The sequence below is a fragment of the Melanotaenia boesemani genome, chromosome 12 (genome assembly GCF_017639745.1).
Source record: "Melanotaenia boesemani isolate fMelBoe1 chromosome 12, fMelBoe1.pri, whole genome shotgun sequence".
Classification (NCBI taxonomy): domain Eukaryota; kingdom Metazoa; phylum Chordata; class Actinopteri; order Atheriniformes; family Melanotaeniidae; genus Melanotaenia; species Melanotaenia boesemani.
The window spans coordinates 6,276,392-6,289,438 of NC_055693.1; the positions used below are offsets into that span (position 1 = coordinate 6,276,392).

At 36.6% G+C, this 13,047-nt stretch overlaps 1 protein-coding gene across 3 annotated transcripts; it reads left to right on the plus strand.

The window, feature by feature from the left end:
• The first annotated feature begins 10,530 nt into the window (after positions 1 to 10,530).
• LOC121650442 (gastrula zinc finger protein XlCGF57.1-like) lies at positions 10,531 to 12,664 on the plus strand. 3 transcript variants are annotated; one of them, XM_042001958.1, is made up of 2 exons: positions 10,531 to 12,010; positions 12,095 to 12,664. In XM_042001958.1, exons 1-2 carry the CDS (start codon positions 10,632 to 10,634, stop codon positions 12,174 to 12,176), a joined length of 1,461 nt encoding a protein of 486 aa, XP_041857892.1. In that variant the 5' UTR covers positions 10,531 to 10,631; the 3' UTR covers positions 12,177 to 12,664. The 3 variants fall into 3 exon arrangements, with proteins under 3 accessions (XP_041857892.1, XP_041857894.1, XP_041857893.1); XM_042001960.1 differs by having other exon boundaries at positions 10,531 to 11,926; XM_042001959.1 differs by having other exon boundaries at positions 10,531 to 11,758; positions 11,843 to 12,664.
• The last annotated feature ends 383 nt before the right edge of the window (positions 12,665 to 13,047 follow it).

The window sequence follows — 13,047 nt, forward strand, 5'->3', positions numbered from 1 at the left end:
AAACATGGAGTATCCCTGTTAGAAGTGAGTACATTAGATAAATAACTGGCTGTATTCATTCTGCAGGTTATGATTAAACTAACTGCATATAAAAAGCCTGCATATCATATCCTTACAAGCTCCAGTCATATCAAATGACGGAAAAGAAGTAAAATAAATTATGGAAATAACATTTATTTCATATTAATATGGTTACATCTTCCTCATTGATCCATACAAATCTTATGATTTGATCTATTTTTCATCTCTGCAGTGGAGCAGATGCGTCATGCGATAATCTTAAGCCTGTTTTGGTTTTACACATCAGCCAAGCGTGAAGATATATATATATATATGAATTTTCTGTTTTTTCCACTCAGATTTTTATACATTTGTTAAAAAGAAAGAAAAAAAACATGTAAAAGTAGGTTGACGGTAAACCCCCAGTTTTCTCATTCAGATGACGGACATGGCGCATATGAAAGAAAACTATGTGAACTGCGGGACTGCATCCAGAATTATGAGATGATGCAAAGAAATAATACAACAAACACACATGATAGTACATATTGTACAGAACAAGAACTATTCTGGAACACTTTAAGCTTAAAATAGCAGAGCTGCATTGTGACATATTGACTCAATGACTCATAAGTCGAACATCAGACAGAGCTGTGGATGCATGATGCTGTTGATGGGAAGTGTCTCACAGTCTGCTGCTGCTGTTTGATGGATGCATTTACAAACTCCTCCCTGAGGGGAGCTCACCACAAAAACCTGGATCCTCTTCTGCCAAAGTGTTACACCACCTTCGTGCATCAAACCACAATAAATATGACAGCATCAGAAAACTGCCGTAGGAAATGTAAGAAAACCACTGCAGCACAGATAAACGGTCCATTTTCCTTCTCTGTGGAGGGATTCTGATCAATGTTCCTTTCATGTTGTCATTTCTTCTGCTTGTTTTCCAGAGAACAGCTCATAAAGCAGACTTACTTTTTATCTTGTCACCATTGTAAATTGTGAACATCTGGGGACTGAACAAGCAAGAACAGATAAAAGCTTTTTTTTAACCAACACTTGAATTTCATTATGTCAGTGATGATAAAAACGTTATCTATATGTATCTATAACAGGAGCTAATTAAGAGAAATTCTCTGTGTGCTTTCGTCTGCATAAAGACTGGAAAGAACATTACTTCAACAAAAGTTACACAACTCATTGTCATTGTTTTATTGATTAGTTGTTGGAGAATATACATAGTAAAACTCCTCCTGGTGAGAGCTGTGGCTCAAAAGTTAATAACTATTTTCTCCCTTTACTTTAGTTTCTTTCACCTCCCACTCAGAAAAGGAACCAAGAATCCAAACCAATCATGATAAAATTAGCTCAATCTTTAATTTTCATCCAGATTTGATTGAAATACACAAAGCATTTGTGCTGTCATGCCTGTCAAAGAGACGGTATTGTGCTGTGTGTGGGAAGTGACTGTAGAAAGTTTACAGTATTTGAGTGTTCATGTCTTTATGAAGATGTCAGCTGTCAGAACTACCTTAAGATTCCTGGTGTGCTTTTTGGAACCTGGGTTTAGTCAAACCAAATGTATTAATAGTTACTTGGGGAAAAACGTGGCCTTTTTAACAGTAAGTAGTTAACTTGTGCTGGTCTTGGCCAAGAGTTTGTTTTGCTATAAAGAGAAGGACTCCCTGCGTCATGAGATGTGGCAGAAGTGGGCCGAAATGCAGGGCTGAGAGCTGTGCCGGTCCGTCCTATAGGTGACATATGCAGTCACCTATAGGGCGACTACCAGCAACTGTTAACACAAGGCTACATTCACACTGCACCTTACGTTCATGCTTCGAGCAATTGATATATTTAATATGAATCAAAATAAAGAGGCAATAACTGGGATTGCAAATTCAAATTGAATTTTGCAACATGTTTTGCAGGGCAGGCATGAAAACGAAAAAGCAAAGTCCTTTACGTTTTCATTTTAGTTGTGTGATAAAAAGAGAAGTTTTGATGTTGAAAATAAATTGCAGTTTGGATGATCTATGATTAATTTTATTTATGAGTCAAATAATGCAGCTATGACCTTGAAATGAAAAAGCCTTTCTGCTAATCCATTTTAATTTTCAAATTTGACATTTCAAATTAAATTTTGGTAACTCTTTGCTGGGGCATGTTTAGAAGATTAAATCTTAAATGTCCTTTTCTTTATCATTTAAATTAAGTTAGAAAATGAGCAGTCTTGGAGAAGAAAATGAAAATGCAGTTTGTATTATTTATTATACATTTTATTTATGAGTCAAAAAATGCAGCTATATTCTGAAAATGAAAGAGCATTTCTGTTAATTTGTTTTAAATTGAATTAAGGTACAGAATTGCTTCCATAAGTGTAAAGGTACACGGGGTAAATCTAACTGGATGCAGATTACTTGGTGCACACTTGCGTCATGCTGTTGGGACGGCAAATCCAAACATGAGGGTACAGATAAAAGCAAAGGACACAGCAGAGAGGCGATCAACTCCCAGCTCTCCCCCCTCAACAGACCCTCTTCTCCACATCACCCAAGGTCTTCAAAGGATGTCTCTATCCTCGTCTGGACCCCAGCAACCACCATCTACCAAGAAATACAGGGCTCCCCCTCCTCATCCTTCTCTTTGTTCATCTGTCCTGGCAGAGCAGGGCACGGGAGAATATGCAGCAGGTTCCCAGAGCAGCAGCAGAATTCACAACAAAGACAACATGCCACGGTGCGTTCATGGTCCTTGCTGTAGTTTTGCTACTACTGACAGCTGTTCTGAGATCAAGCCTGAACCCAGTAGGAGTCCTGTGTTAGTTAAATAAGGAATCGAACATGGTCAGCTTGTGGGGTGAATCAATCTGATCTGTTAACTGTACCTTGTAGCAAGCAGTACTTAACGTTAGATCTCTGTCCAACAAGCCACTGTTAGTTAATGACTTCATTTCTCACAGTTTAGATTAAATTTTTTCTGACAGAAACATGGTTAACAGAAGTGCTACAGTTCTTAATGAAACAGCACCCCCTCATTTTAGTTTTATGAATAAATGTCGAAACGGGAGGAAAAGGGGAGGAGAAGCTGCCTTATTTAAAGATTCATTCCAGTGTAAAGAATTTTTACTTCTTTTGAATATCTTAGTTTTATTTTAGGGGGCATTCCTAAAATCCTATTTCTAATCATCAACAGACGTCCAGGACACTGTGCAAATTTTATTGATGAATTTTCTGAATTATTGTCGGTTATCTCTACTGATTTTAACCATTTCATCTTAACTGGGGATTTTAACATTCACATAAATAACATGATGGATGGCAATGTCAAGGAATTTTGTTCTATATTGGATGTTTGGTTTGTGGCAACATGTAAAAGAACCGACCCACATTCAAGGTCACATTCTGGACCTGGTTATTTCAAAAGTTGTTGATATTTCTTCTGTTGTGGTCACTGACTTGGCCTTGTCTGACCATTTTTGTATTTTGTTTGATTTACTGATCACTCGGAATGTCCAACCAACCTGCTCCTCGGTTAGGAAGAGGTACATTAATGAAAGAACAAGTGCTAAGTTTGTGGAGGCCATAGCTATGTTACCAACAACCAGTGCAGAGTCAGTTGATGAACTCCTGGATCATTTCTATCTGAAAGTTCTGAATGTAACCGAGTCAAGAGCACCTATTTAGAAGGCCGGAGTTATTTTGTTACGATCGGCAGCTATGAATCCGAGCGAGTGGCCATGACTTGTGGAGTCCCTCAGGGGTCAGTCCTTGGACCTCTTCTGTTCAACTTGTATATGCTTCCTTTGGGTCAAATATTACAGAACTATAGCATTAAGTTATGCTGATGATACACAACTTTATGTGTCTCTGTTACCACATGACTGCAGTCCAATAGGCTTATTGTGTCAGTGTCTGGAGCAAATAAACACCTGGATGAAGGAGAATTTTCTACAATTAAATGAAGACAAAACTGAAATTATTCTGTTTGGTAGCAAAGAGAAGAGGGTCAGCATTGGTAAACACCTGGAGACTCGGGCTCTTAAAATCACTGACCAAGTTCGTAACCTTGGAGTGTTGATAGACTCAGACCTGACTTTCAGCAGCCACATCAAAGCTTCACTAAGAAGCTTTTTACCAGCTCAGAAACATCAACAAAATTAGAAGTTTAGTGTCCCAAAAAGACCAAGAGAAACTCATCTATGCATTCATCGCCAGTAGGCTGGATTATTGTAATGGTCTTTTAACAGGACTTCCTAAAAAGAGCATTAAACATCTGCAACTCATACAAAACGCTGCTGCTAGAGTTTTAACCAGGACTAAGAGATCTGAACACATCACACCAGTTTTGAAATCTCTACACTGGCTTCCAGTCAGTCACAGCATAGATTTTAAAACCCTTCTGATTGTTTACAAATCCCAGATTGGTTTAGGCCCAGAAAACATCTGTGATATGTTCAAAGAATATAACCTTAGCAGAGCTCTTAGATCCAAAGACTCTGGTCAACTAGTCCAAACCAGAGTCCAGACTAAACATGGAGAAGCAGCAATTTGCTGTTATGCTGCAAACAAGTGAAACAAACTGCCAGTGGAGATTAAACTTTCACTAAATGTAAACACTTTTAAATCCAGGTTTAAAACATTTCTTTTCTCATGCGCCTAGGCATGAATTCTTCAAGGTAACTTTGTAACTTATCTTGCTTTTAATCAATTTAATGTAATTTATTATTTTATTGTGATTCTTGCTATGCTGCCTTTTACTATTTCCTAATATCTGTAATGCCTTTGTTTTATGTAAAGCACTTTAAATTGTCCTGTACATGAAATGTGCTATGCAAATAAACTGCCTTGCCTTGCCTTGCCCTTGCTTCCATAAGTGTAAAGATACAAGGGGTAAAGCTAAACAGTCAAGCTAAGAATGCAAAGTTACAGAATTTCTAGGCAAGAAATCTGGATAATGAAGCACTGAAGGTGCGTGGATGGAAGTTATTGTGCATATTGCAAATATTTCTCTCTCCTCACCATCTAGAAGCTGTGAGATTCTAATCCTGCTTTCTGTCTGTTCACCTGATGGCTGATATTCATCAGATATTGTTCCTTCTGTAAATGGTCGGTGAAATCTACGTCACTTTCACCCATTCACACACACATTCACACACGGATGGCGGAAGCTGCCATGCATTGTGTTTAACCACATCCCATCAGGAGCAATTAGGGGTTCGGTGTCTTGCTCAAGGACACCTCGACGTGTGGCTGCAGGACGACCACTCTACCCACTGAGCCATGCTGCCCCCACATCTGTGCTCAGAAGGAAGCAGCTTCACAACTTTTAATTCATTCTGCTGATTTTTTACCTTTTAGTTTGTCAATCCTGAAAATTTCATCCTTCTTTCTCATAAATATTTGATTTTTTATATATATATTAAGAAATATTTTAACTGTTGCTGTTTATGTGTTTAGTGCAGGGGTCTGCAACCTTGACAATCCAAAGAGCCATTTTCTCCTCATATCAGCTAAATAAAACTCATTTAGAGCTGCAAATGTTACGAGACCTTTAGGGAAAAGACAACTTATAATTGATTTTTTGCAATTTTTGAAGAACTACAGCCTTGTTTTTTATTTTATGTTTTAAAATAAAGAAAAACAAAAAACTTTTGCAAAAAGACAATAAACAGACTTTCTTCTATGGAATTTAAATATTTGTGGAAAATTATGTAAAAAATAAAAATAAAGAAAAATGGCTAAAAACCTGCATTTGTTATTATATCTATAGTTATTATATCTATATTTCAGTTCTTTAGCATTTTTAGCCATGAACTGAGACCCATTGTGGAACGTGAGAGCCACTTGCAGCTCCGGAGCCAGAGGTTGCAGACCCCTGGTTTAGTGTTTGTAAACCAAAATTTACAGCATTTTCTTCATATAGCAGTAGGCTTTTAGAGGAAAAGAACATTTTGCATGTAACAATGTGATTAATTTTGATTAATTGCAACATTTAATGTGATTAATCGTGATTAAAAATTTTAATCATTGCCCAGCACCAATTATAATATTTTATGTAACATGGTACCAGACAACAAATCAGTCCAATAAGTTGATTATTCTATTAACTTTTTTATAGGTCAAGATTTTCGGAAATTTCATTTACAGAGGGACCCTCATGAGGAATGTAAATTAAGTGAGCCACGTGGTACCATGAACTTCTCTGAGGCTTTGCTGAAGTTAAACTGGAACTTTGGGAATACTGACTATTTCCTGGAGCCAGTGTGCACTAGACTGGTTGGGTCAACCATACCTGTACAAAAGACTGGGTCAAGCTCTTTTTGGTTTAACTGAAAGAGCCAGAACATATTTAATCTTTTTATAAATGAACAAAACATAAATTAATAGTCATGTTGAAAACACAATTCTGTATTATTTAGTTTACATTCCTTATTTGTCATGCAGTAAAATCCTAGTGTAGGCAGAGAAAAAAACTAGAGAAAAAACTCATTTCCTCACACATGCAGACACAAATGTGTAAAATACAGTCACAATGAGGAGATGAGTCAACAGTGAGCAGCAAGAACTTTGAGTCTTTATTAATTAAAGAAAACCTCAGTACGTTTTACTTGCCTGCATCTGATGTACAACTCCACAATGAGACCTGAGAAGCTGACAATGAGGGATGTTTCAAGGATAACACAAAAGAAATCTGTGAATGACTCAGATATATGCAATGTTTTACTAAAACTCTTTCTTGAACATTTGGCACACGAGAATAAAAAATATTAAATATGTAAAAATATAAGAAAACGCTATTTTTAAAAAAAAAAAATGTGTTATCATGCATGAAGTTATATCTGTTGCTTTGTCTTTTGTACCTGTTGATCAAAAATGAGATAAAAGTATGTTTGTTGTAAAGAGAGAAAATGTCCTACATATTATGTTGTAACTGTTTAAGCCAAATATTGGGTTGTAGGGCTTTATTGTCTCAGTAGGTGTTGGTTTTATGTTTTTGCAGATCTTTTTTAAAGTATATTTATAAGGGACTATGTACAATTTAAACATAAATGTTGTTTTCATGCATTGTACCAGAGTTAACCTTAGGCTAATTTACGTCTGCAGTCCACATCCAGCAGAGATGTGTGCCACAGTGTTAAAGGGGGTTATTTTACTATGGCGCAATGTTACAGATTAATAGTTGAATTGTTTATTTTCAAAAGGTATGCCACAAAAGCAGGAATATCAGGATTAATTAGGAAAGCGGCATAAAGCATGCTATAGGAATTGTATTAATGTGTTGATTTGAGTTTGTTCAAGCTGTCTGGTAATATGAGGCATGTGTGTGTGCTCAAGCATGAAAATAAGGAGGTGACCTGGGATGTATGTGTGTGCATATGTGTGTGTGTGTGTGTGTGTGTGTGTGTGTGTGTGTGTGTGTGTGTGTGTGTGTGTGTGTGTGTGTGTGTGTGTGTGTGTGTGTGTGTGTGTGCATGTATGTTTTCTTTCTATGGTGGAGATGCAGTTGGAGCTGGAAAAGTTGGCGATAGTTGTGTTGTTTAATTACACATGAACAATGGGTACAACCTTAGGATTAGGTGTGCCTGAAGGTTCACTGCTGCCAAACTCTGAGTGGCTGTGCCCAAAAAAAAGGAAAAATCACTCAGACCTACAATGACATTTGAGAAATTGTTTAAACAATTACATTGAAACACAAATGATAACAGAAATATAGCTATGATCAGATGTTTAGCACACAAGTTCATTCTTCATTAAACATCTAAGCACCATTAGCTAACATTAGCTTAGCTTGCTAACTGAAAGAAGAGTGGTAACCACTGTTCCCAACTTGTAAGAAAAGTAGCTATTGGCTGTACTAAAAGTTGCTAGAATTCTCTAATTAGCATAATAAGCCTAGTACATATAGTTGTAATGCGGGGGTGCCCAAGTCCGGTCCTCGAGATCTACCATCCCACAACTTTTAGATGCAACCCTTCTCCAACACACCTGAATCAAATGACTGGCTCGTTACCAGGCCTCTGCAGAGCTGAATAACATGCAGATGACCTCTGATTCAAACGTGTTGGAGAAGGGTTGTATCTAAAAGTTGCAGGATGGTAGATCTCGAGGACTGAACTTGGGTACCCCTGTTGTAATGGATGCTGCCATAGCGAGGGATGTAGTAGGAAAGGCAAAAATTGATAAAAAAGATAACCTAAAAATAATAAGAACAGCAAAATAAACAAATAAAACTAAAATAAAAATAATAATGTCAATATTTTCTTTATTTTTTAGTTCAGTTCTTTAAGTGTATTTTGTTTCACATTTCACAAAACCTTTTTAATATTTTTCTCCACACTCTTCAGCTGCGAGCTGCTGCTGCTCCGAGAAGACCTCAGATGAGTACTATTGGACGGGGGAGGGGTCTGCGCAGCACCCGCTCCTCATTGGGGAGAGTGAACTACGTTCATTCACGGCAGTCTCCAAAAGTATCCAATAATACCAGAAAAATGCTCAAGATTTGTCATTAGGTGCTTTTTTTTATTTAAAAAAAGGGGAGGGGTCTGAAAACTCGCTAAATATAGTGACAAAGTCGCTAAGTTGACAACACTGGTGGTTACCTAGCAACAGCAGCAGTTGAACTAATAAAAAGACTGAACAGTTTTAACTGATTTTAACCGCTTCATCATTTCTCAGGAAGAAATGTGTTTGTGAAGATTGTATAGCAACACAAACGGAATTGTTGAGACAACAGGATTTGACATTTTGGAAGACTTACCTTCACTTACAAGAAGGAAATGTCTAACTTAAAAGAAAATGCAGAAAACTACAAAATCCTGAAGGCTGTTTTCAACCCCAGCGTTCATTTGTACAAATTAGGTTTGTGTCCTTTCACTTTTCATGTTAAGTCTGTTAGTTTAGGTAAATTTGTTTATAGCATGTTAGCATTTGACTAGCTTAATGTTAGCTGTGAGTTTTAGAAGCTATACAGACTACTGTCAGTGTTTTAGCTTAGCTTACTAAATAATAAAAGAATGACATATTTTTAACAGGGTAACTGTAAAAATTAGTATCTGTTTAGCAAAATTATTGGTTTTAATGTCAAATAACTTAACTGTCAAACTTTTAAGAAGAAATATATCAGGTAGTAACATGCTTATATTCTTTACGTATGTGGGAAGCTGAAATCAGTTTGACAAAAATTTTATTTAAATCAGCCCTCTAATATCTGACAGTTTCTGGAAGATTTAATATCATCTGAGTCAGAACTAGACATGGAGAAGCTGTATTAACTTCTATGCTCAACAACAAACTCCCAGAAAGCCTCGGATCAGCTGAAACACTCAATTTATTTAAATCCAGGTTAAAAACCCACCAGTTCTCTGCTGCTTTTCAATACGTTTTATTTCAAAATGTCCAAATCTGCACCTGTTCCTTTTTAAGCTTGCATTTTTAAACTTGATCATGTTTTACTACTGTTATCATTCTTTCCTTTTCCTTTATTTTTTCTTTTCAATGTTAAATTGTGCTTCTTATTTTACGCAAAGCATTTTAAATCACCTTGTCATTGATTCATGCGACACAAAAAAACTTGCCTTGCCTATCTTTGTTAGATAACATTTGATGTTATAGATCATAACTACATAATTATTTATGTAATTAATACATGTATTTACGTATCTAACTTTTATTTCTAGCAATGGCACAAGTTTATATACAATGTACACATTTCATATAAAGTAAAACCAAATTAAAAGTACCACAAAACAATGAATTCATAGCAGAAGCAGCCATCATACACAATCTATGTTCAACAGTGTTTGGAAACCATTAAAAGACAAATCTGTCCTGCTGATCATTGCTGACCCTGTTATAAAATGGGTTTCAAGTGGTTATGAACTTGAAATATTCAAGTGGTTATGAACTTGAAATATAGGCCAGCATAACCTCCAGTCTTCCAAGGACAACTTTATTTTCACTTAATATTAGTATTTCATTGGATATTAGCAGTTGCAAAATCTATAATAAAGTTAACAAATTATTTTTGATTCCGTTTAGTAAATGCATGTACACGGAAAAAAGGAGGGTTCTAACAGAAATATGCAAAATGTGGAACAAACAACAATCTTTTTATATAAATTTATAGTTTTTATATACACCTTTTTTTAATACGAATGGTCACCGTACCGATATAAACAAGGTACAAATTATGCTAAATAATAAAAAATAAATGACATATTGTAAGTAACTACAAAGTGGTTAAAAATAGAATAAAATTCTAAACAAGCATCAACTGATTAAGACACTATCCAGGCTTGTTTCCCATCTGGAAAAGTCAGTGGGTTTGTTTTGTAACATGAAGGTTGGATTGGGTCATAGTGGAGTGTACTTATGTGGAGCAAGTAATGATTTAGCAATTTGGTTCATTTTCCACCAGGCGTACAGAGTTGTATAGATAGTCACACATGTATTTCTATGTTCCGTGCAGATGGCCTTCATCTGCTCAGGATTAAAGAAGAAATTCTTCATGAAGGGAGCGCCAGTTTTTATCAAAGGGACCCAGAACTCCTTGACATTAAAGAAGAACCAGTCTGGACCACTGAAGAGACAAAGCAGGCTGATGGACTGGAGGAGGAAATCACCACCTACCAAATGACCACACTTAATGTAAAGACGGAAGAAGATGAAGAGAAATATCCGTCCCCACAACTTCAGAAGCAAACTGAAGAAAACACAGTAGCAGATCTTCCAAACAGCAGCTCAGCTGAACAGATTAAAGAACAAGCCAGAAACCCAAGTCAAAATACTAGTGGAACAAGTTGTGCATCATCTGAAACCGAGGTCAGTGAGGATGAAGATGCCAGTTATGATGATTATCGGAAATCTTTGTCAGATTCTGGATCTGAAATCGGAGACAGGGGCAGTGGTTGTCAGATGAGCAAGGCACCAACGACAAGTGAAAAAAGCGATATAACATGTAATGCTGCCAAAATAGTCTTTAGCTGCTTTGAATGTGGAAAAGAATTTCTTACTAAGTGGTCTCTCCAAAGACACATGAGAAGTCATCCAGTAAACAGGTCATCAAGGTGTCTGACAAAGAATGAGTGTTTGAAAATGAGTCAAAAATTAGATACAAAGATGAGAGTCCACACAGGAGAGAAGCCATTTGGTTGTGATGTTTGTGGTAAAAGGTATAAGCAGCATTGCGATCTTAAAACACACATGAGAGTCCACACAGGAGAGAAACCATTTGGTTGTGAAGTTTGTGGTAAAAAGTATAAGCAGCATGGCCATCTTAAAACACACATGAGAGTCCACACAGGAGAGAAGCCATTTGGTTGTGATGTTTGTGGTAAAAGGTATAAGCAGCATTGCGATCTTAAAACACACATGAGAGTCCACACAGGAGAGAAACCATTTGGTTGTGAAGTTTGTGGTAAAAAGTATAAGCAGCATGGCCATCTTAAAACACACATGAGAGTCCACACAGGAGAGAAACCATTTGGTTGTGAAGTTTGTGGTAAAAAGTATAAGCAGCATGGCCATCTTAAAACACACATGAGAGTCCACACAGGAGAAAAGCCATTTGGTTGTGAAGTTTGTGGTAAAAGGTATAAGCAGCATTGCGATCTTAAAACACACATGAGAGTCCACACAGGAGAGAAACCATTTGGTTGTGAAGTTTGTGGTAAAAAGTATAAGCAGCATGGCCATCTTAAAACACACATGAGAGTCCACACAGGAGAAAAACCATTAGGTTGTGAAGTTTGTGGTAAAAGGTATAAGCAGCATAGCGATCTTAAAACACACATGAGAGTCCACACAGGAGAGAAGCCATTTGGTTGTGATGTTTGTGGTAAAAGGTTTACACAGCATTTTAATCTTAAACGACACATGAGAGTCCACACAGGAGAAAAGCCATTTGGTTGTGAAGTTTGTGGTAAAAGGTATAAGCAGCATGGCCATCTTAAAACACACATGAGAGTCCACACAGGAGAAAAGCCATTTGGTTGTGAAGTTTGTGGTAAAAGGTATAAGCAGCATTGCGATCTTAAAACACACATGAGAGTCCACACAGGAGAGAAACCATTTGGTTGTGATGTTTGTGGTAAAAGGTTTACACAGCATTTTAATCTTAAACGACACATGAGAGTCCACACAGGAGAGAAACCATTTGTCTGTGAATCTCTGGGTTAAGATTTTGATATGTCATTGGTCTTAAGACATGCATAAAACATAGAATAAGAAGTGCATATTTACAGATAGACGTGAAAGATTAGCTGTATGTATTGAACAAAAAATGAGAAATTTGAAAAAAAATTGTATTGAACTGTATTTTATAAGAAATACTCAGTATTGTATTGTAGTGTTTTATTTTTTATTTACTGTTATTTCTTCTTTTTTTATCCATGAAGGCATTCAAAATAAGGTACCATAATCTCTGCAACAACAATTAAAGCAGCAAATATTAGAACATAGATCTGCTGATCTCAGATCTTCAGAGGTTTATCATTACAAATACGCCACTTGTACACTGTTTATGAAAGTACTAAAATGTAATTCTGTTGTTTTTCTGAAGTTGTTCATCTAAGTATATTAAAAGTAACTGTTCTTAGATACTTTTATGATTGTCTGTTAATTAGAACTGTGATGTTTAAATAAAGATGTTCATAAACAAAAGCTAATTGAAGTTGTGTTGTCATCCTTAAATGACCCTTTCAAGAGAAATCTGTTTCAGAAAATTGTCACTCTTTATCTGTGTTACAACCAGGCTCACGGTTATAACAAATCCACGCCAAACAACCAAGAAAACCAATTATAATTATTTATTAAACCAAAATTAAGACAAAATAATATAACCATGAAGTGTGATCATCTGCAATATCAGTAATGTCAGGGCATGCTTGGTTGTGTGTATAAATATAATGAATGCAGCGTTGTATAATGTAAAACTAAACCAAACACAACAACGAGGTGCAGCGGCACAGGTCTGGCCTGGGAGCGGAGCAAGGAAAGAAGAGAGATCTGAGGCCGGCCGTAGGCGGGTCTTTTATACGCGCAGTGCGTC

What these genes read in the sequence shown, in the direction of transcription:
- LOC121650442 (XM_042001958.1), top strand. Translation starts at nt 10,632, where the DNA reads ATGACCACACTTAATGTAAAGACGGAAGAAGATGAAGAGAAATATCCG. An exon ending in TGTGAAGTTTGTGGTAAAAG is followed by an intron (nt 12,011 to 12,094) that starts GTATAAGCAGCA and finishes TTGTGGTAAAAG; the next exon opens with GTTTACACAGCATTTTAATC.